This window comes from Enhydra lutris, unplaced genomic scaffold (genome assembly GCF_002288905.1).
Source record: "Enhydra lutris kenyoni isolate GAN:26980312 unplaced genomic scaffold, ASM228890v2 scaffoldscaffold5, whole genome shotgun sequence".
NCBI classification, from domain to species: domain Eukaryota; kingdom Metazoa; phylum Chordata; class Mammalia; order Carnivora; family Mustelidae; genus Enhydra; species Enhydra lutris.
The window spans coordinates 30,789,005-30,813,042 of NW_019154089.1; the positions used below are offsets into that span (position 1 = coordinate 30,789,005).

General features: G+C 41.5%; 1 protein-coding gene across 3 annotated transcripts; it reads left to right on the forward strand.

The window, feature by feature from the left end:
• The first annotated feature begins 638 nt into the window (after window positions 1-638).
• On the forward strand, window positions 639-22,875 carry LOC111140966 (hepatitis A virus cellular receptor 1). Of its 3 annotated transcripts, none has more exons than XM_022493245.1 (8): window positions 639-1,088; window positions 3,180-3,518; window positions 6,786-6,869; window positions 10,872-10,979; window positions 13,713-13,768; window positions 17,086-17,197; window positions 18,525-18,561; window positions 20,749-22,875. In XM_022493245.1, the coding sequence occupies exons 1-8, from the start codon at window positions 1,043-1,045 to the stop codon at window positions 20,861-20,863; spliced, it is 897 nt and encodes a 298-aa protein (XP_022348953.1). In that variant the 5' UTR covers window positions 639-1,042; the 3' UTR covers window positions 20,864-22,875. The 3 variants fall into 3 exon arrangements, with proteins under 3 accessions (XP_022348953.1, XP_022348954.1, XP_022348955.1); XM_022493246.1 differs by lacking the exon at window positions 20,749-22,875 and adding an exon at window positions 18,766-19,054; XM_022493247.1 differs by lacking the exon at window positions 6,786-6,869.
• The last annotated feature ends 1,163 nt before the right edge of the window (window positions 22,876-24,038 follow it).

Consider the following 24,038-nt stretch of genomic DNA (forward strand, 5'->3'; position numbering starts at 1 on the left):
GCCCATGATGGGCTGCAGGCAGCCTAGAGATGGAGTATCAGTGCTTCCTTGGGAGGGAGTGACTGAATTTTTGGACCAGAAGGGCAGTTAATGAAGTACTAGGCAGGCTTACACATACTTCTATGGCTTAATAATTATGAGCAAAAGTCAGAAGACCTGGGCTGGAACCTCAGCTCACTTAACCTCCCCAAGCCTCAGTTTCCTCCTCCATGAATGAGGTTGGTAGCAACACCTGCCTAAGGGGGTCTGTGAGCATTAAGTGCGTGTGGGTGCTTGGCATAGAGCCCACTAGACAGTAAGTTCTCCAGAAAACTTGCTTAGCGTCAGTGCATATTTAAGTTTCATTTTCAAAGGTCTCCCACATCCCTTTTGCTCATTATAACCATCCTTTGAGGGAGACAGAGCAAGTATTTTTAGAGCTGTTTTTACAAATGAGGAAATCAAGGCTTGGAGGTGCTCAGTAACCCGCAGGGATCCCCAACTTTGCAGGTGGCTGAGCTGGGATCAGAACCCGAGTCTGGTCCAGAATGTGCTTCCTGAAAGCATTCTCTTGTCATCACTCAGTAAGATACAGTCTGAGTCATCGCTTCCTGTAACGTGAATGCTTGGGCACAGTGATTCACAGTCTTCATGAATTCTTGCTACTGGCAAACTTGACAGTATGATGAAGACTGGGCACTGACCATCCTAGCTACAGAGCCCAGAGTTTCTGTCTTCGAAACTGCCTCTGGTTTCCTTCCAGCTTGCTCCCTTTATCCCCTGTGTCAGCATCAGGGGGCAGTTTGGACTCTGTTGGGGAAGGAGCTGAACCTGAGGGTCTGCTGTCCCTTGCAAGGTGCAGAAGGGTCAGCCATCCCACAGCTGACGGAGACCTAAAGCTATTGTGCTTGGTCTCGCATCGCTAACGGAGCAGGCTCATGTGACTGACCCAGTCAGGGTGAAAGGAGAAGTTGCAAACTCAGAATTAATACTTGTTCCAAGACCATCTGGGAAGGCGCACACCTACCAGTCTGCTTTTTCTGTCTTTCAGGCCGTAACCATCATGCAACCTTGGGTAGCCATCTCAGGCCTCCTGCTACTTCTGACGGGTAAGCGAATAGGTGGGCTGGGATCTGGGAAGCCCTGAGGATGGGAGAGTGTAGGAGATGTGCGAGTGTGGTGTAGGAGGATGGATGTGCTTGGGCTTTGGTGGGAGCTAGTGGGTCAGCTGGTAAGCAAAGAACCAGGCTAAATCTAACTCAAAAGAAATTGCTTAAATGCTATGAATTGCAAAATCCATGCGTGAGTGAACCAGGTATGATGAACTGTGTGTCATATCTTGCCATTTGCGTTTGAACAAACAAACAGAAAGGAGGTTAGATAGTTCTAGGAGCATGGACTACTCAAGTGTATGTAAAAATATAGTAACAGTGTTAGCATGAGTGGGAGGGGATGGGGAGAGGAGACTGGGCTAAATGGAAAGGATACCAGTCCTTCATCAAACTATCTTGTGTCCTTTGGAATTTTTTTTTAAATCATGTGCAACTATTTCTTTTCAATATATTTTATTTCACAAAGTTAGGAATAGACATAATCTGAAATTTAAAAAACAATAATCTCCAGAAGTCCAATTATGGGGGAAAGTTCATTTCTTATTACATTGTATAACTTGATTTTTATGATTAACATATTTTATTTGTAATCCAAAAGTGATATTAGGCAAAATAAAATATTGTAAGAATTCAGTGAAAAAGTCACTTTCTTATTTTATGTAACCATGAGCATTCTTATTTCCAGAGCATTTCCCAAAGTCATAGCCCAATTCTAAATATAACTGGTTGGTGAATTTCTGATTTCTTTTAAGGGCTACCTTCACTGCATTTGGCATTGTGGGGTTTTTATACCACTGTTCCAGGAGAGACTTCTTGTTTTTAAGTGGCATAATTTAGTATATGATTGAGTATTTTCCAGTTATCTGTTTTCATGGGATAAGTGGGCCTCACTCAGTTGTGGGGCTAGTATCAACTTACGAGATGGGGTCCCTGTTGGATTTTTTTAGACTGATTCTAAAGCCCATGATAAACCGCAGCTCCTTCTAGAAGTATTAGAAACCCATTTTCTTAAAAAAAAAAAAAAAGATTTTATTTATTTATTTTAGAGAGAGCTAGAGAGTGTGAGCAGGGGCAGGGGCAGAGGGAGAGGGAGAGGAAGAGAGAATTGCCTTTAAGCCAATAATACTTTTTTAAATCAGTTTTTTATGTTAATTCCAGTATAGTTAACATAGTGTGATACTCGTTTCAGGTGTACATAAGTGGCTCAGCAGTTCCGTACATTACTCAGGGCTCATCCTAATAAGCAGGCTCTTGGTCCCCACCACCTGTGTCATCCATCTCTCCATTCACCTCCCCTCTGGTTGCCATCAGCTTGTTTTCTATAATTCAGAGTCTGTTTCTTGGTTAATCTCTCTTGCTCTCTGTCTCTCTCTCTTTCCTTTGTTCATTTATTTTGTTTCTTTAATTCCATATATGAGTAACAGCATATGGTATTTGTCTTCCTTTAACTGGCTTTGCTTAGCTGCATCCATGTTGTTGCAGATGAAAGCCAGTGCTGCTTTAAACAAAACACGAGCTCTGCTTTTCTTACAAGAGAGGTGTTGTGCGGTGACTTCACTTGCAATAGCAGTTTAAAAAGTTGGGGTAAAAATTAAAACTTAAAATGCAATAGAATTTTTCAAACATATTTCAGTTGAGGCAGTGATTGAATCTGGGGGAGGAGGAAAGCCACAAGTCTTACCTACTGAATAAGCATATATACCTGTCAGACACAGAATGAAATACAGAGTCATGTATTATTGGAGTGTCATTTGGTTCAAACCTTTTAGAAAGAAATTTGGCCATGTTCATCAAGAGGCTGAAAATATCGGTGACTTTTGTCCTGGTAACTTTTCTCTTAGACATCTGTGCTGTTAGAAAACAATCCTAAATATAGGAAAAAAAGTTTAAATTATATTTTATCTACAAATATCAAATAAATAATCCTTTTAAAGAATATGTTAATGTAAAAATGCTTACAACAAATTTTTAATTTGAAGATGCAAAGTTCTATGATTACAAATGAAATAAACTATGTAAAAAGAAAAAATGAAAATACATGTAAAATTAAAAGATTGAGTCCTCATGCTGTTTTCTCTTTATTTATAGATGCTGTAGTTTCTTACACTCAAGTGATTGGAGTGGTGGGTCATTCCATCACGCTGCCCTGCACCTACTCAACAGCTCCTGGAGTCACAACCATGTGCTGGGGCCGAGGGGCATGTCCCATGTCCCGTTGCTCAGATGAAGTGGTCTGGACTAATGGATCCCATGTCACCGTTCGGAAGCACCCACGTTATAAGCTAAAGGGAAACATTTTAAGAGGGAACGTGTCTTTGACCATAGAGAATGTGGCCCAGACTGACCGTGGTCTCTACTGTTGCCGTGTTGAGCACAAGGGGTGGTTCAATGATATGAAACTCACCCTGTCACTGGAGATAAAGCCAGGTGAGCTTGTCTTCTGTCTTCCTTTGATCACTTCATGTGGGTGAACTGAGATGTTTCTTGTTTGGTAGTGACTTTCTCTTCCTTTAATAGGGAAAGGGGAGGTTCCTCGAGTCTTGTTTTTCAGTAACTGTTGGAAAGTAGAATAACTTCTATTGGTTTAAAATGAAGTATTCAGAACCAATCTTGAGCAAGACCATAGGGGAGAGGATCTTCCCAGTCAGCAAACTATCTCCTAAAGCAGGTTTTCAAAAATGCTAGTTGGTTCAGGGGCGCCTCAATGGCTTAGTCAGTTAACCGTCTGCTTTAGGCTCAGGCCATGATCTAGGTTCCTGGAATTGAGCCCTGCATTGGGCACCCTGCTCAGCAGGGAGCCTGCTTCTCCCTGTCTTTCCCACTTGTGCTATCTCTGTCTCTCTGTCTTAAATAAATTTTTAAAAATGCTAGTTGGTTCATGAAAAAGCGTTTAATGTTCCATTGTGAAATAGAGTGAACGTTCTTACCAAACTGAATTTGCTTAACTTAAAGAACTGCCCTTTATTCTCTGAGATTAGAAGAATTTTCAAATGTTATAAACATTTTAAAACTGTTTTGGAGAATTTCAAACATATAGAATAGGTAATATAATACAAGGTCTTGTCAAGTAGGGATAGCACCCAGGTATAACAATCGTCAGCTCAGTCTAGTTGCATATACGTCGTAAAGGGATATATAGTTCCATCCTTTCCCCTGCCCTGCCTGGGATTTTTTGAGGCACATTTCATATCATATCACAAAGTTGCTTGTTTAAAAATTAAAGTGACTATACTGCAATATGAAAACATTTACATCCCAATGACTATTCACCAGTTGTTTTTAAGAATTTGATGAAATCCAAAAATCTGTCTTGATGTGAAAATCCTCATTTTCTTTACCATTGGATAAACAGAGTGGATTCTTTGGGATTTCCCAGTTTCTGGTGTTCCCTCCTAATGAATTTCCCACCACTAAGCTCTGATACTGACAATAGAACCCAATACCTGTGGCCTTAATAAACTATGTGTCTTCCTTCCTTCCTCCCTTCCTCCTTTCTTTCTCTCTTTTACTTCTCCCTCCCTCCATCCCTCCCTCCCTTTCTTTCTTTCTTTTCTTTTCTTTTTTTTTTTTAAGATTTTATTTATTTATTTGACAGAGAGAGATCACAAGTAGACAGAGAGGCAGGCAGAGAGGGGGAGAGAGAGAGAGAGAGGGAAGCAGGCTCCCTGCTGAGCAGAGAGCCTGACGTGGGACTCGATCCCAGGACCCTGAGATCATGACCTGAGCAGAAGGCAGCGGCTTAACCCACCGAGCCACCCAGGCGCCCCTCTTTCTTTCTTTTCTTAAGAGGAACTTGGTTTTGCAATCTCCCAGCTTTTGGACTTGGTTTGTTTCTTTTGTGAAGACTAGCGACATAAGGTCAGTTCTGATGGAGAAACTAGCTGACCGAGGGGGAAACCATCTGTGGGAAGCAATTTAGGGAAGCCAAAAGAGGCTGGTGATAATCCTGTGCTCTAGAGAGAGGCGAGGAAGCAGCCTGTGGAGAAGAGATTATGATTACAACTTTCTTGGATTTGTAAAATTTATTATTGGTATGGCTGAATGTTAGGAATTGACCTAGTAGAGAAATGAGTAGGACACTTTTAAAGTGCTTCGAAATTCTTTAGTAGGTGGGCACTTATAAGGCCGGTGGTCTGTCAAGTGGGAAGAGGGTCTGTAACTGAGCCAAAGAGACTCTGCCTCCAGTAACCAATTCTTTGCTTAACTTTGCTTGTGGTTTTCACTGGCTAAGCTTACTCTTCAAACTTCTGTTCAGGCTTTTTTATACCAGCATCTGCAGTACAGTTTGCTCCCTTCAGCCTGGGGAAAATATTTACCAACTGAAGAAAACAAGCTCGTTAGACAGTTTGATTAGGTTACCCCTCTTTATTGTTTCCCTTACTCTCCTTTGATCAAATGTTTTGCATGCGTGCTTTTCCCCTTATGGATTAGATTTTAAACTGGAAGGCGGGGACTGGATTGTACTCTTTTCCTGAGTCGCTAACTACAATTTAGATCAGGTTCAGCAAACCCTAGCCCTGGGATCAGGGCTGTAGATCAGATTACAGAATAGTCCCACTGTTTTATACATTTTTATTTGAGCAGCCATGCGTATATATTGTCTTTGGTGGCTTCCCTTTAACAGGGAGTGGAGCAAGTGCCCCCGAGACCTAAAGCATTAACTGTCTCGACCTTTCCAGAAACTTTGCTGACGTCTGCTTTGGACTAATGCTTTGCCTATGATAGACACTCACAGATATTTGTTGAAAAAAGTGTTTTCCTCTTCAGATTCTAAATTAAATTGCATCTTTCAGAAAGAAAAGTTCGCAAACCAAGTGAACCCTATTTAAGAGACATGATTTTCTTTTGTAGTTAGGTCAAAATTTAAGGAAACTTCTTGCAGAGAAAAGGGTGCCCAGTGAGAGCAAAAGTACACATTCTTGATTCAGTCCTTCATTGGTTTGCTTTGGTACCAGGCCCTGTGTGGGGGCTAACTTCTGGTTTTTGCTCCATCTGGGTAGCTCTGATACCCCCACTAAGTGATTTGGAATCCTATACCACTGCAGAATCTGGAAAGTCAAGGACAGTATGGTATTAGCTGTTGTTATATCTTAGGTTGGAAGGAACCGTAAAAGGTCTAGTTTACCTTCTAACCAAATGTAACTCATCTGTGTGATTCATCTAGCATATGCTAATGGCTGTGAGTTAGTCCTCATTTAGGATGCAGGTCCCTCTGTCCATATGTCACCCTCAGGCCTGACTGGACTGAATGCTATTTATTTGGTAAGCATTCTAGGCGTGGGAACTCCTACTGAAGTCTTAGTCATTCACCACGGAGAGGATAAAGGCTGCTCCAGGCTCTGGACATTTTCCTTACCTCACAGATGTTTATGAAGATACATAAATCTGATATGCATGACTGGTCTTCTCAAAGTGCTTCAGTGTAAATCCCAGGTGACATTTTTCACCTCTGAACCTCCCCAAATATATACATTTTAGTGCAGCTGTTTCCTTTTTGCAAGTATGTCTTCAAAGCCCTCCTCTGTCACAGATTCTAGTTAACTGATGACAAGAACTCTCAGTTCAGGGAAGATTAGTGCCTAATTTCTGCCCCGGGACAGCCTCTCATTGGTTATGTTAGTCACGGGCCCAGCACAAGGCTCTTGTTTCTTGCTGCTTGATTAATCCTTGCTTTCTGTTGGTTTCTAACTCCAGCTGAGGTCAGCAGTGTTCCAACGTCACCTAGGGTCTTTACCTCTACTTCTTCAACTCCAGCACCCACGCAGAACCTCAAGCAAGGTAAACCAATGTGTTTCTTGAGCCCCGAGGTCTTCTAATGAGAGGATGTAGACTGTCCAAGGCATTGTGTTAAGGCAGAAGTACAGTCTAGGCTAAGGGTTCTTACCTGGGTTCCAAGCATGGGCTTCACAGGGTCTGTGAACCCCTGTCCCAAACTGTTGGGTCCCCCCAAAATTGGGTACCCCAATAATGGGTCCGTGATTAAAGGAACGAGACTGATACAAAGTGAAGGTCAAGCAAAGCTTTATTTCGCGCCAAGCATCAAGAATCAGACCGACCATCAAACAGACCGGTGGGGCCTGCCCCTACAGAGAGGACGACCCCTCCCTGCTTTCCAGACTTTTTTTTTTTTTTTTTAAAGATTTTATTTATTTATTTGACAGACAGAGATCACAAGTAGGCAGAGAGGCAGGCAGAGAGAGAAAGAGGAGGAAGCAGGCTCCCTGCTGAGCAGAGAGCCCGATGCGGGGCTCGATCCCAGGATCCTGGGATCATGACCTGAGCCGAAGGCAGAGGCTTTAACCCACCGAGCCACCCAGGCGCCCCCAGACTAACTTTTATAGAGCAAAGGCCATGTGGTTGGGCCTGGCCACACACAGGTGGCCAATGAGATTGTAACACACACAGGAAACTCCACAGTGATGCTAGGCGACCAATTGAATTACAATTTACCCTAGTAGACATTTGAACCAGCCTATCACCTAGTTCAGAATTGGCGCCCAAAAGGTGCCCAAAGGGCGGGGCCCATACTCCTTGGTAGCTAGGAGACAGTATGCGCCCCCACTGATTGAATACCTCCACCTGGCCTGACCCACCCTTGTATTTGGACTTTGTTACCTGGGACTAGTTTCCCAGACTTGCTTTTAAATAAGTTCCCCGGGGGCGGGGGGGCGGGCAAGGTCAATTTAAGTTTTACAACAAAATGGCAGTTCAACCAGGGTGGGGCTGCTCTGGCTGAATAGGCCCTTACATACAAAACCATATGCACCTTTTTATAGATAATCATTTTTAGAGCAAGGGAACTCATAGCTTTTGGCCAGATTCTCCAGGGCATTGATTATTAGCAACACCCCCCAAAAAGCCACACCACTGATCTTAGACATCTAGTGAGGGTGGAGTGGATTTGGCCCAGTTGAGCACAGGTTTTTGAGGAAAAAAATAAGAATGCCAGAGAACAAGGGTCCAGGTAATGAGATTCTGTTCTTACAAGGAGCTCTGAGTAGAGATCAGTTAGTCCATTCTGAAGCCAGACCTCCACTTGAGGGTGAAATTTCAGTGAAGTTAACATTTTCTTTGTTTCCTTTGTGACAGAACCATGCTAAGTACTTTTCGAGTATTATATTTCTTAATTCTTATGACAACCCCGATGCACTATATGTGTGATTCAGTCCCATCTTATAGTTGTGAGAACTAAGGCACAGAGTCTGAGTTTGTTGTGGAAAGTTACATGGATAGAAACTACTTGAATCTCCATTAATTTGAATTTTGGGACTGTGCTTTTAACGATTGGATTGTGCCTTCTACCATGAGCACTGAGCTTATGTTTGGATGAATTTGTCCTGATATGACATCCTCACTGAACAATGCTTTATACCATTACCCTGTCTTCTCTGGGCAGTCAGTCTGCTTACACAGTTTTGCTTCCAGCATCCTTTAATTTATTTGTGCAGCATGGAAATAACAAAAGATACTATTTATACTGATGAAAAAGTAAACATCAGATTTTAAAGACTTCAGGGACTTAGAACTTACACATCTGTTGTTTTTTTTTCATTCAGACCACATGGTTCATACTTTAAACTTCTGATAAATAAGGCCTTAGATTTAATACAGATGGAGAATAATTTGACTTAAAGGTAGAAAAGTAGCTTGCCATTCTGAGGACAAGTTTAGGTGCAAACTTTCTATCTCTAGGATTAAAAAGATAACTTTTAGTGGAGATTTGTAAAGCCTCTTTGACCCCTTGGAGTGGGGCTGGATTCTGTGGAGGAACAGAGATGTCACAACCTCTTAGCCAGAAAAATTTGGTGGAACATACTGATTTCCCTGGACCCCATTGAACCCATGTATATTTAATCAGGAGGGATCTGAAGGATTGGGCCTTGAGCTGAGTTTGGAAGAGGGGGCTTTAGGTTAAAACTGGGATTTGGGAGCCGTAAAAGTTTGTAAGAAAAACAGTTTTGTTCATTCAAGGCAGCTGAACACACTTGACTTTCTCAGTATCGATTTAGCTTTGTAATATTTAGTTTGTGCCTGCAAATGGGGGTGGATTAGTGGCCTTGGTTTGGTGAACATGCATGTTTAAAGCAAAGATTCAGAAGAGAAGTGTTGGCCAATATGTCCATGTGACCTTCTCAGGGATAGTACTGATTAAGACTTATCCTTGTCTTGATGGTTTTCTCCCGAGTTTGAGTTGAGTTGAACAGGAAGGAGGTGTGTGCTGGAGCAGATCCAGTGTGGGAACGTTTATCTTTACATCCATGCTCTTCCTGTGCTCAGTGTCTCCTCTGTATCCTAGTTGCCTAAAATATTCATGGCATGGTTGGGTGGAATGTTTTAGACAGGGAGAAAAGATGCCTGCTAATACACAAACTTGGGGAAAAAAGTTAAGCCCAAGAGGTCTCCACACCCATGCAAGTTGAGTAAGGATTCTGATCACCTGACTTCACTGTCATCCTGTTCTTAGTTTTGTTTTGTTTTTTTTAATGATTTTATTTATTTATTTGACAGAGATCACAAGTAGGCAGAGAGGCAGGCAGAGAAAGAGGAGGAAGGGAGGAAGCAGACTTCCCGCTGAGCAGAGAGCCCGATGCGGGGCTCGATCCCCTGAGCCGAGGCAGAGGCTTAACCCGCTGAGCCACCCAGGCGCCCCTGTTCTTAGTTCTTAAACAGAGTTACACCGTGTTATAGATTTGAGCATTAAAGAGAAGCAGGAAAATAGCTCAGAACACGGAAAGGGTGATGTTGAAATGTGGAGACCACTGTGGGGAAGGGAAAACAGAAAGACCAATGAAAGGGAAGAAAAGCCCAGGTTTGGGAGTTCTTATCCTGCCAGCACCAGTAACATGGTCTAAAATTTCTGGTGCTCTGTGAGGAAAGTATATAAAATGAAATATTTAAAATGTTAAGAAAATACACGGAGAGGCAAGTGATCAGAGCTACACGTAAGGTGAGATATTAGAAAGGAGTGATTTTAGAAAGGAAAGGGAAACCCGGCCCCGTACTGAAAATTCTTAGTGAAGCTTTTTGGTGCAAAACTGAAGATGAGTCAGATAACAACGGGAAATCAGTCTTAAAAAAGGAGTGACCAGAATGCCAGTGCTGAAGGAGCCAGGTCAAGGTTCACTGAGAACAGGGCTTTGAGAGTTGTTAATTATCACCAAAGTTCAGACATTGGACAGTGTTGTTACCTGGAAAGAGACCTCAAGGAATTAAGTCATGTCCGTATGTGTTCTCTGCTGATCCATATGTGTACCTTCCTGGAAAGATGTGTGGATGGATAATGCAGACCTTGAATAAAGCCAGGAACTCTAGATAGGGCTATCTGGGAGGAGGACAGGCAAGTTAGCCCAAACTCCCATGCCCTATTCCTGTGAAAGTGAAGTATTACTTGTAGGAATAAAAGCTTAATTGGATGTCCTATGTATGGTGTGCTGTTGTAGGCTTTGGACATTTAGAGAGATCCTAGGAGTAGAAAAATTGTGAAATAACTCTAGATACGGATAAACTCTCCAGATCATTATCTAGATAAGATTTCATGATAATGGTACACCTAGATGGCTGTTTAGTGCCTCAAGGCCATCTTTGAATACATTTCTAAGAGGAAGTTGGAAAGAATGGAAGTGGGTGTGTACGAGGCATGCCTTCGGGGGCTGGCTGGCTGTGGGCTCTGCTGGGAAGTGGATGGTGATTCCTGATTTTAGTTTTGTTTTTTTATTTTTGTTGAGGGCGGGAGTGTTCCTCTACAAGGAGAGCACAGTTCTTTCATTCTTTTCATTCCAGAAACTACTTCATCCTCTGCCCTGCAGACAGCAGGAACCCAGCCTACTGGGCCACGGGAAAGGAGCAAAAGACAGCCCACCAATTCACCATTGTACTCCTGCCCCACCGGTAACTCCTTTTTCTTTCCTGGATCCACGGGTGTACTCACATTTTGATAATTGCTGAGACGTTGTAAAAGACCACATTCCGAATAAGGCACATCTGACGTGAGTGCTGATACTGGCCACTGCAGGCAGCCATGTGACTTGAGCAAATGTCTTACTCGTTTAGAATCAGTTTTTATCATTTGTGAAATGGATGGAATAGCAACGATCTTGTAGGATGCTTTTGAGGATTAAATGAGATGAAAACACTAATACCTCGTTAAAAGGTGGTAAGTAATAGATACAATAGCAACTGCTACTCTTTCTTCAAAGTCTAGAAACCATACACCTGACTGGCCCAGGGAGCTTGTATGATTTGGGCACACCCACGTGCATAGCACTATTTTTCTTAATCAGATGAACTGCTCTTTACTCCAGACTTATTAGTGGGCTTGCTGTCTTGGGCCAGAGCCATACATCAATTAAATCCAGCTCTCCAGTATCCAAACCAAACTGGTCAAACATATTTATGCTTCATCGAAGACCCAGACCCTAAGTACATCTAGGAGGCTCCCCTGCTACCCTGTGAGGCTTGCATGTGGACACTTTGAGATGGGCTGAGGACATCAGCACCAGTCCCAAGACACATGTCCCCTGGGACTGTCTATTGTCTTCTTCGATTTTGTCCCACTGTTCCCATTCTGGGCAGGTCTCATATAATCTTTGTTTATTTGAAACCCAAGATTCGCCTGTCTTTCCTGTGGTAGAGAAAGGTGATGCTGAATGGTCTCATTTGCCCCAGATAATTCCATTACCCAGAGAGGTTATTTTGGGGAGTACCACAGGCTGAACCCCTTTGTAATGCAGAGCTGGTTTACCTGTGCTTGTGTTTGTGCTGAATCCAAACAGGTTCAACCTTGGAAGACTCCTCTGTAATGTCTGTGACTCATTGTGCCCAGGAGTTGCCAGTTAGTAGGGCCCTCCCCCTTCCCGCCATGGCTTACCTTTTGCCAGTCATTCCCGGAAGCTGGTTAATTTAAAATGGACCTGCAGCGAGATTCACAGAGGGGCCTGTTCAGCTGGGATTAGATAATGGTGACATTTGGTTTTGAAAGTGGAATCCTTAGTGTGAACTGCTTCTGGGCACGAAAACAAAGTGGAAATAAAGAGAAACACAAGGTAGCAGCAGGGGGAAGCAGCCGCACCACATGCTTTTCATGTGTGAGTGGGAAGCACATCGGAGTCGGGAATCATAGGACTAAAACCCGGTCAAGGTAGAGCTTTCCACGGTGGAACAGACATGGGAGCAGCTGCGTCCCCTGTGACTTAGCGATCGATGCCACCTTGGCAGTATGCCTGAGGGTCTCGAGCCAAATCCTCACCATGCCTGAGTCAGCCTTCAGCAAACTGAAGACTCAAAGGAGTGAAGAATGTTCATTCAGGCTGGAAGGGATTTTGGTCCTTATATGGTGGCCACCCACACTGGATAGAGGGATGTGCCGGGAAGCTGCCATACATTCTCTCACTTAATTCTTTGAAGGCAGGTCTTGTTGATTGCTGTTGCTAGATTAGGGAAGCCCAATAGTTCTGCTTTAGAGACAGGCAGCTCCCAATTCCACGGCCTGCCACTGACTGCATGCCCACGGGCGTGATGGTGGCATTTGCCCCTAGATGTTAAAGATGATAGAAGGACGTGGTATTTGGGAGGTACATTGCACAGCGTCTCTCTCTCCCTGCTGCTCCTTCCAGGGTAACGTAATAATTAATAACAGCTAATATTTACCTAATAATAGTGTTCAGTCCTTAATGTACATCATCCAATTCGACAACTTCATGAGAGGGGTACTGTTTCAGCTTATAGTTCTAGCTGTATTTACAAAATCGATATTTCAAAACTCTAGTAGTAAAACTTGAACAAAGTTTTAAGGCATAATATCCTTTTATATTAGGATTTTTGGCAGTATAAGATATATTAGTTTCACAGCTGATGTAACAGATATTTTTAAAAATATTTCTGGATCAAAGTCTGGGCACATGGGCATGTAATGTAGGAGTTACATTACCACCTGCTTTAGATCTCTTAGGTACATTTTACTCACATTCTGAATAAAACCATTGTAATGTCCATTAGGAATAGGGTGGTCCTGATCTTTGGATGTGCATGTGGTCTTTGGACACTCATTGACAGGTTCTTAGCTGGCATGAAAATACCAATTATCTACCATTAAGTGGCATTCTTAACTCACTTCCAAGGATGGGCCCCTGTGATTCCCCTAATTCTGTAGATAAAACTTTGTGTCTGTGTGCATTTTTCCCCCATAAAGATGGCAAACAGTGTCCATTTTTTAAAAAAGATTTTCTTTCTTTATTTGACAGACAGAGATCACAAGTAGGCAGAGAGGCAGACAGAGAGAGAGGAGGAAGCAGGCTCCCCGCTGACCGATGCGGGGCTCGATCCCAGGACCCTGGGACCATGACCTGAGCCGAAGGCAGAGGCTTAGCCCACTGAGCCACCCAGGCACCCCAACAGTGTCCATTTTTAAGGGTCCAAGACAAAATGGTCAAGAAACACAACCTTAGAGGATAAATTAATACAGCTTAGTAACTTGGTATGACTTCTGCAGTGTTTGCAGCATTTCGCCATATTATTATTCAACTTATCATTCACTACTGGAAGGCAATGTGAATATATTTAGTGTCTACAGTGAAAATTCAATATTTTTTGTAATTATAATTAATTTTCTTTCTTGTTGAGCAGATGGGAATGGCACTGGGACACAGTCTTCAGATGGCCTTTGGCATAGCAATCAAACTGTAAGCATTTTTCTTCCTGCTTTATTAGCTGAATTCACTTGTATGTCTCCCTGGAAGCAAGTTACATTTAGAGAATATTTCTGTAAGACTAGCCCACAGATTGATTCTTCTAGTTAAAATAAAAAAATAAGAAAATAATTAGACTCAGATAGGGATACTTTAAATAATTTGAAAAGTTCATACAGGTGGACTGGTTTGTTAGAGTTTGATAAATGATACTGTATTCTGTGTATACATACATATACATACATAACACATACTACAGGCTTTCTCCTGACCAGAAATTAGCAAGAAAGAATGAACAACTTTAAGGAGAATGAGTTAACATGATAGGCCAAGGAAGACTTTGGTTATCATTAGGGAAATAACACACTTTGACTCAATGGAGTGGAGGCTACCCAGAACAAAAATAGTATGTCAGCGAACATGTAGTTGCTTAAGTAGATTCTCATATTCTTTTCTAACCCAATTGCCGTCCTTCATAGACATTTTTTCTATACATAAACCTCCCCGTATTATGACATATTAAGGTATTAACATCTTAAACAAATTTGTGACTTTAAAAAAAAAGATTTTATTTATTAATTTGAGAGAAAGAGTGAGAGAGAGCATGAGCAAGGGGGAGGGCCAGAGGGAGATGCAGACTCCCCACTGAGCAGGGAGCCAAGCAGGACCCAATCAGGGATCCAGATGTGGAACTCAATGTCTGGACCCTGGGACCTGAAGGCATATGCTTAAGGACTGAGCCACTGAGGCATCCCAAGTAAATTTGTGACTTTGAAAGATGTTCTTATACTTTTCCCACAGTGAGCTTGAGAAAAATCTAAGGGGTCCCCATCTCATGATGCTCATCAAAGTCTCATCTTTGCAAATAAATTAGACAAGTTTATCAGTAGGACTTTTTCTCTTGGTTTCTCTGGAAGAAATAAGTTTCTTTTTAGTATATGCAAATAACTCTCCAAAACAGCAAACAAAAACAAAAAGTTTGGAGGTGTGAGAATAATCTTTCTGGTCTCAAGTAGTGAGAAATGACAACACAGCCATGATAAGAGAAATTCAAGCTCGGGCATGGTGGGGTTATTTAGCGTGGAGTCAGATGGCTTCATGTCACATCCATCAGTGGTAATACTACATAGGAGTGATATAAAATTTTTTTAACAACTTATGTGGCATGGGCACTGATGGATCTGTTGGATATGGGTAGAATTTGTAGATACTAAATGTTAGAACAACCACTATGTAAATGATTCTTCTATTGCTATATGGCTAGACTTAATGCTGGATTAAAAAAAAAAAAACAAAAAACAAAACAGACAAAAATAACCTTCTGAGTAGTGAGATTGCTCTTGACCTCGGTTCCCTGTAGACAGGTGTGGTTAGGAGCGAGTAGTAGCGATTTAGAAGCAAGTTCACAGCAGGCAGCAGTGAAATCATGGGCCTTTTGTGTCTCGACTCTGAGGACGTTAAGAGCTATTATCCCCCACATCCTGAAAACATGCAACATATATTTTGACCCAGAAGGTCAGCTTTCTGGACTCTATTTTAAGGAGAGAATTGAACAAGTACATGAAGATGTATGAGAAAAGCCTTCTAATTGTTGCTGTTTATAATCATGAAAATGCTAGAAACAATGTACATGTTCAACAATAAGGGATTACTTACCTAGTCAGTTAAGCGTGCCCACACACTGCCGTTAAGAATGTAGTCACTGCAGTGTGTTTACTGACATGGGAAGACAGTTAGTACTGATTGTTAAGGGGAAAAAGCAACTGTTAAAATAGTGTGTGTATGTGTGTGTGTGTGTGTGTAGTAGCATATATTGAATATAGTAATTGCTTCTGTTAAGAGAAACACTAAAGGATAAAGTTAGAATATATAATGAAAAATGGTAATAGTGTTTGTGTTGGAAGGTAGGTTTATAGTTGGTTTTAGTTTACCTTTTTTCATGCTTAGCTGCACATTCTAGAATGAACATTCAGTTTTTATGTCATATTTTAAAAAATGAAAGCAAAGCCTCCCTCCTGCAGCCCCATGTTACATCTAACCGCTTTACCCTCCGCCCCCCAACATTGGTCAAGTAACGACAACACCACTCTAACCTCCCAGACCCTGGCCATTTCCCCTTTAAGCCCAAACACTAAGTACTTTCCCTTATCCCCTACCTTCCTCAGAGTATTATCAGGGAGTACATGAAAGTACCTTTGCCAAGAACCCTGTTTCATTTGTAGTTGACAGACACAAACACAAAGGTTCAGAGAGGCTAAAGAACCTGTCCGAGGTCACACAGCAACTAAGTCGAAGAGAGGGGATCCTGACTCCGGAGATTAAACTTTTATACAGGAAGAGACTTGATACTTCTCTCTGGTCTTATTTTCTGTTGAATACTTACCCTCTGGGATGTCTTTAGGATTAGAGCTAAGCTATGTAAAAGGGCTGAGTGTGATGCTTGGCGTATTTCAGGCTTATTCCAGAACGTGGTGAGACCTTACGAACTGCACTAGGATGTTTAGACAAATTTCTGCATCTCCACCCAGCTAACAGCATCTCAGGTAGTTGTTAATGAGGGCCACGTCTCTGAGCACCTACTTTCAAGTCCATTTATTTAGACCAAGAATCTTGAATTACAGCTTAAAAAAAAAAGGACTCTAAGCAAAGACCAAATTCAATAACTTAGCACATTCAGATACCATCACCAGGCCAGCTTACATATGAACAAAAATTGTGGGGTTTTTTTTGTATCAGGATATATTTAATGGAAGTAGCTTATTGATTTTTAAAAATATGTCTAATTTACCTATAATAAAGTACACCCATTTGAGGCATACAGTTTAAGTTTTGACAAATGCACATACCTATGTAAATACCCCCCACTCAAGATATAAAACATTTCTACCATCCCCAAATACATTTTGAATTTTAAATGGCCTTTGAATTTCACCATATGGTTACTGTCTCAGACAGCTTGGTCTTACCTTTCTTGAGCCAGAAATAGCCAAGGGCCAACAAAGATAGATGGGTTCAAGCACATTATTTTAGGGAATGTCTTTTTTTTTGGGGGGGGGCGGAGAGGGAGGGTGAGAGCATGGGGTGGGGTGGGACGGGGTGGGGCGGGAGGAGGTGAAGAGGCAGAGAGAAGGGAAGAGAGAATCTTAAGCAGGCTTTATGCCCAGCTCCTTCTCATGACCCCGAGATCATGACCTGAGCCGAAATCAAGAGTCAGACACTTAACTGACTGAGCCACCCAGGTGCCCCTTAAGGAATGTCTTTTATCCATAACTCTAACAAGATGTGTTTTCGATGCACCGATGTTTCCTCAGCATGTGTTGCTGGCACAGAATCCGTGGATGACCACCAGTAAGGGACTGTACATTGGCATTTGCGTTACTGCTGTGGTATTGTTCACCGTACTGGTCGTCGTGATTACCAAAAGTAAGTCACTGCAGGTACCTGCGGGAACAGAGCAAGGGTTCTCAAGGCAAACAGCCATGTGGTTGAGATTTCACATACATTTCTGTTTTCTAATCTCTCTCTCCCTCTCTTTTTTTTTTTTTTAAATTACTGGCCTATAAAGAGAAAGATACAATATAAATTCTCCAGAGATGGAATTAAATATTAAAGAAATGAGACTGTTTTGGGTAGACTTGGGATTTGGAAGGTAACATGCCATTATTATATATATGATTTGTTCAGATCTTTTATACTCACTCCCCTTAGAAACCAGTGTTTGTCCCCATGAGGGATGATATTGTTGAGTTTTACAAGACCCACTTAACAGGAGAGGCAGATGAAACATTGGACGAGAAACTGATTTCAGGGCTAGGGCTAGAAGGGCTTCAAAAGGTAGCCATCCAGGGGAGCCTGGGTGGCTCAGTGGGTTAAGCCTCTGCCTTCGGCTCAGGTCATGGTCCCAGGGTCCTGGGATCGAGCCCCGCATCGGGCTCTCTGCTCAGTGGGAAGCCTGCTTCCTCCTCTCTCTCTCTGCCTGCCTCTCCAACTACTTGAGATCTCTGTCTGTCAAATAAATAAAATAAAATAAAAGGTAGCCATCCAGCAGTTGTGTTTGGGGATGTGTCTGCTGTGTGTGTGTGTGTGTGTGTGTGTGGTGTCTGCGTGTTCGCGTGTGGGTGTGTGGCATGTGGCTGCGTTTGCACTTGGGGTGTGGTATGTGTGTGTGTAGCCTGTCTCCTATGAAAGATTCATTTTTTAAAATGAAATTCAGTTATTAATAATTGTGTTAAAGTAGGGCGCCTGGGTGGCTCAGTGGGTTAGGGCCTCTGCCTTCGGCTCAGGTCATGATCTCAGGGTCCTGGGATCGAGCCCCGCGTCGGGCTCTCTGCTCAGTGGGAAGCCTGCTTCCTCCTCTCTCTCTCTCTGCCTGCCTCTCTGCCTACTTGTGATCTCTGTCTGTCAAATAAATAAATAAAATCTTTAAAAAAAATAATCGTGTTAAAGTAAGCCTAGGCATGTGGGTGAATACACTAAACCATTAATGAAAATGAAATACTTTATACTAAGAGATTTCTTTGGGTGTTGCTGATTCAAAAGGAGTTACCAGAGTAATTTGGAAATCGTCCAGTCTGGGTGTTTTTTTTTTTTTTTCCTTTTTTTTTTAAAAAACATTTTTTCTTCTAAACTTATTTTTTCAGGCTCTATCTCTGTGCAGATTTTGCTCATAGGAAAATAATAGAAATAATATACTTGTTTGAAAAAAGATCTCAATGTGTTTAATTTTCTCTTCAACTCTTTTCCAATTTAGAATATTTCTGCATAAGAAACAAGCTGGAACAACTAAAGTAAGTTCGAAAGAGTTTGTATCAGTACCTTTTGGTATTTCTACTCTGCCAAAAATAAAGAAAAATTTCTTTCTGTCCTTCTCCTCTTTTTCTCCTAAGCTCTGAAAATCTGGCTTAATGAGCCATTAAATCTGGTTTAATGGTTGTTATACACAACTTCTAGTGATATATCTTTCTATATTTCTCTGAATTCCCCTGTTACAGAAGGATCACCTCAGTCTTAACCTCTTGGAGCAGGAGATCACAAATTTTGTTTGATGGAATATTTGAATGTGTTGTTTGGTTTGTTCTTTAATTTCACTCAGTGCTTTGTTTATTGAATGTTTCCTGAGGGTCTGCTATATTTCAAAGAGATGAGCAAACAGACAGAAAACCATAAGCAAATAAACAGAGTCCTTTTTATGCTTCTAGACAAATACCATAGGGGAAGATGAAGAAAGGTAATGGGCTATTTGAGGGAATCCCAAAGAACAGAAGGCAGCTCTGTAAAGATGTGGAAGATGACACCTCCAGGCTGAAGAAGTGCAAAGGCACTGTGGTGAGGCAAGTGCCTCCCACTCTATAGTTCCTGTCTTCCCCTGCTGTTCCATTCCCAGGCTGTTGGTTATCTAGACCCATAGGCAATGGAATTTATAATTTTTGTAAATCCATCCTGTTGCACAGTTAAAACTTAAATCCCCTTTGCTCGCATATGGTCTGTGGTCCTCTGCTAGAATAGTCGTAATAGTAGGAAGCCCCTACTAACTTCCAAATCCAAGTAGCTTGCTTTGTTTGGTACATACAGCTTGGGCCTTAAGCAAGGTCTTCAATTCAAAACCCATCCCTCTTAGATTGCCACACATTATTTTTAGTTCTCTTTCATTGACTGACTGCCCCCAGTCTTTCCTAGATCTGAGTTAATTACATGAGCCAATCCGCTGAATGCATCTTGAACAATGCTCGGCACATTCTGTGCTTTCATGACGGCAGTTATGCACGTTGTAACAATACACCCACGAGAGAGGCACTGTTACTGCCAGAAGACAGACTGGAAAACAGGTTTAGAAGTGTTAAGTGACATCCAAAGGCACACCACATGGCAGGTAAAAAAAACTCAGTCTTTGATCTTTTAGAGTCCCACACCCATACTTAGAGAAGCTTTTGACTATGTGCGTCCAAGAATGGAGGAAAGCAATGACTCCTAATACTCAGAAAAGCATGGCACACAGCATCCTTTTAGCTGATCTCTGTCCTTTCACCGCTAACTTGTTTCTAATGGCTGACTTTTTAGCACCTAATGATAAAAGAAAATACTTACTTTAGTAAAATATAAAATATATTTTATAAAAATGCAAAATATAAAAATATATAAATATAAATAAAGAGCAAAAAACCCTGAGCATTTCTTCGTGACTTTTTTCTCTCTCTCTCTCCTTTTTTTTTTTTTTTTTACACTTATATCACACTGACTCATTTTAAGCTCCTGACACCTAACCTGTTCTCAAACATGTATGAGTGGTCGCTTAAAGATCAGAGCTGAGTAAAGCTTCAGTATGTTCCATGAACATTTCTGGGCAGGCAAACAGGCACTCTTTACCGATTATAAAACAGCAGCTGTATCCAAATGGCACACATGACCTTTCTGTACACTTACTGTATGAGTGTATGTGTCAGGAACGTTGCCTAACCCACGGCTTTCAAATTCGATTCACGGAAACAGGAAGATTGCTGACACCATGAGCCAGTACACACTTATGTGAAGCAATAGTATTTTACTGTATTTAACATGTTCTGATACATTTTGTGTTCTGGGTTTATCCTAAATGCAGGTTGTAGACCGCTAAATAAGTTGAATAACCTTCTCCAGAAAGGTACGGTCCACAGTTAGAAAAACAGCAGCCAAACCATTTCTTAGCTACTCTTGAGAATATGCAGCTTGACTTAGGACTTCAGTTTGATGTCTGACACCAGTCTTCTTAGATTTTCCATTTTTGTATTCTATTGCATGAGTTTTCTTAAGGAGTATACTTGGATTTTCTACCTCCTTATTAAACAGACTCTCCTACAACATAATATGGATCTCCTATTCACTTCATAGGGCTCTGGGAGTTGCAAATACCCAGCCTTGCCTGCATCTACATGAATGTGCTTGTCATCCTTTAGCAGTGGTCTGCTTTTCCTAAACAACTCATGTTATTCTTTCTGTAGCATGGTTTCCATGAACGACCCTTGGACTGGAGCTTTGCAAAGTAGAGCCGAAGTGGGCATCCGAGCAGAAGACAATATCTACATTATTGAGGACAATGTTTATGTCATGGATTAAGACCCAGTGGCCCTCTAAGGATTTATGTCCTTAACTGTGGGAGACAATGACAAATACCACCATGTCTGAGTTCTTGTAAGCCCTAGAATGATTTTTCTGTTAATTTCCAATGATAGTCCAACATGTCAGTTATGTTGGGTAGAGTGACTGGTTCATCTGTGTATAGTCACCCTCATTGGCCATAGAGTCCTAATTTTTTATGCTAAAACTTAATTCACTGTTTCTCCCAGATGTGAACACTTTATAATTACATATTCTCTTTGGATCATATGAACCTTATATCCATCAAGAATTCTCACCAGTGAGAGAAGAGCTACCACTTTGGTCACCAAAGCTGTCAAGAAAAGCAGACTAGCAGTTAAAATCAGCAGATCTGATGTGGGACTTAAAGGACTTCACTTGGAAACAGTTTCATGATAATCTCTTGTTTTTTACCTTGTAACTCCAAATGTTAACATTTCTTAGGTTCCCCGAGGCTTTCAAATCACAGGGGTACACAGGTCTTTATTTCCCCCATGGGGAAATAGAAGTGAATGTGATATCACCACTACAGGTCAGTCTGATTTTGCATGGCTCTGGAAATACACAGTATTAAGGTCTTCCCTGGACCCGGGGTGGGTGTTTTAGCAGTTAGAAGAAACTAGGGTAGGGAGTGGACCAAGTAGATACCAGGGGAAAAAATCAGTTGCCTCTGATTTATTGCATGCTATTTCTGCTACATCAGTTCCACAGTTCCAAGCATTTGTCTATACGATTGTCATGCTCTCTGAACTGATTTTTAGAATGAGGCAGGGCAGAAATAAATAGAAGAAAAAAAGGGAGAAGGCTAAAAGAAATAGAAGAAAAAGAGGGAGAAGTTTAAAAGGCTTCCTGCTTTAGAAAAGTTATTTTGCAAAGGTAACAGTGTTGTTTGAGAATGTTACTAGTTTCAATCAAAATTCTGAATTGTCCTCAGGTAACTGCAATTTTAAAATTGTTCTGGAAAGATGAGGGGTGTTTTTTTAAATAGCAAAAACAATTCCAGTGCTATTCCTTTTTTTCACGGTTCAGTTAAATTTTTGGTTTTTCCAAGAGTTAAGCAAAGGCTAATGGCAAGGATATCTTTAGTCACTAGGAGCTTTGCTACATGAACAGTTAAGGAGGCTGGGTATTAATTTCAATCTGAGTAGACCTTGAAAGAAGTCCTGCTTAGGGTTCAGAGTTACTCCATAGTGGTCTAGGAGGGCAGCATGTTTGTTTATTTCTGAAGACAACATCTTTGACATTGGTCTGTGGGGTTCTAGGACATGGATAGGACCTCCAAATAAAGGTTTATATGGGCAAATAGGATTGTTAAACATGCTATACTGGGTTTTCCAAGTGATCTGTCGCAAGAAATTTATTGTTTAAACTGTAGTGTTTTTCTTTTAAATTCAAAATAACATGCATAAACATGGAGATTTCAGATTAAAGCCTAGATTTGTAGCTTCTCTGGAAAGACCTGGCAACATTGGATGGCATTCCTACATAGTCAGGGCCCCATTAAATGGTGCTATACGCGCCCCCACCCCCGCCACCTAGTCCTCGCCTTTCCTGAACACACACATTTGTTCCTTGCTCTGTGACTGGCACTTTGAATTTCTGATAGCTCTCTTCTCCATACCCTTCTTGGAGATTTATGATGGCACATTAAAAGTTCTGAGAGTCTGGTTAATGTTACCCAGCATTTCCAAAACTTACTTGAAACCCGTGAACACAGTGACTACCAGCCTAACCAGTAACATTCCATGAAGCAGTATGTAAGAACATGTGGGGAAGGAGGTGGTACACAGAATTAGGACTAGGACCCGAGTTCTAGTCTTAACTCTTAACAGAAACACTGGATGACATTAGGGTGAATCTTGCTGCCGGCATTTTCTAATCTTATCATGCATAATTATTCCCATAATTGTATTGGTGTGTAGCAGTAATTCCAACGACATGTTGCTTCAAGTCTTTGGAAAGTGGAAAACACTACAGAAATGCAAAGAGCTTTTTGGGTTTTATTTTTGCCTTTTTTTTTTTTTTTTTTTTTGGTCGAGTTTGCAATAATGATTTAGCCTTAGTGCTCAGTAAATAATTCCAGTGGTGTTGCATTCATATGTTTTTTGCTATATGGTACTTTTTTGGGGGGAGCAGGAGTAATATATCTTTTTTGGAAAAGTTGATATTTGGTAATTTGGCTAATTTTATACTGTAGAAAAATGTGTATTGTGGAGGATGAACAGGTGAGAAGGGAGGAAGGGGAGGTATTTAGTTAATACTTAATTCCCTCCTGTGTGTATATCCATCTTGTAGAATGTATTGAGTTTTGTTTTCAATCCTTCAAGACAATTGAGGTTCCATTTTCCACAGCCTATCTTGGGACTTTAGGACACTGGTGTAAGTAAGATATTTAAACTTGAGAAATTCTGCACGTCTTTAAGGAGTAGCAGAACCAATCTTTTCACTAATTGCTAATCACTAAGATAATTTTATGAATACATGATAGTATGAGGGACTCTTTGTGACTAGTTTCGTTTGTGGGTACACATTAATAAAAGATATTTTTGTTTTCATTTTGAAAATTGACTTGTTGCTTTCTTAGTTTCATCTGTTAGTTGGAGCCTGGCATCTTCAACTTGCTATGGACTGTGGGGCAAGATTTAACTCCAGTTCCTGAGGAGCTCCAATTCAGTAGGGAAGAAACCCCCAAACCATCAATTGTGGTACTAATTAATATGGAGGGGAAAAAGAATGTAGTGGTAACTGGGCTTCTTAACTGTGGCATTTGGGGCCAGATAACTTTATTATGGAGGCTGTGCTGTGCATTGTAGGATACTTGGTAGTACCCCTGTCCTCTAACCACTGCAGGAGACAGTTGGGCCCCTCCAGTAGCGACAACTATAAATGTCTCCTGAGAGGTAATACCACCTCTGGTTGAAAGCTGCTGTGAGAGAGATACCTGGAGGATGTGGGTGTTGTGGGGACTGGTGTCACTTTATCTGGGTTGGTAGGGGGATCTGCCTCTGAGTACGAAGTGACATTTAAGTTGAAGCCAAATGAATGTGTAGGCAGCAGCCTCTTCAGGGAGCCCACCCAAGCAAAGGCCCTGTGTCAGAGGAAGAATCTCGTGTATTACGAGAAAGTGTGTTCTGAGGACTGAAAACTGGTATGG

Coding starts and splice junctions, on each gene's coding strand:
- LOC111140966 (XM_022493245.1), top strand. CDS start 1,043: ATGCAACCTTGGGTAGCCATCTCAGGCCTCCTGCTACTTCTGACGG. Junction 10,980..13,712: donor ATTGTACTCCTGCCCCACCG/GTAACTCCTTTT, acceptor CTTGTTGAGCAG/ATGGGAATGGCACTGGGACA. Junction 17,198..18,524: donor GGTCGTCGTGATTACCAAAA/GTAAGTCACTGC, acceptor TTTCCAATTTAG/AATATTTCTGCATAAGAAAC.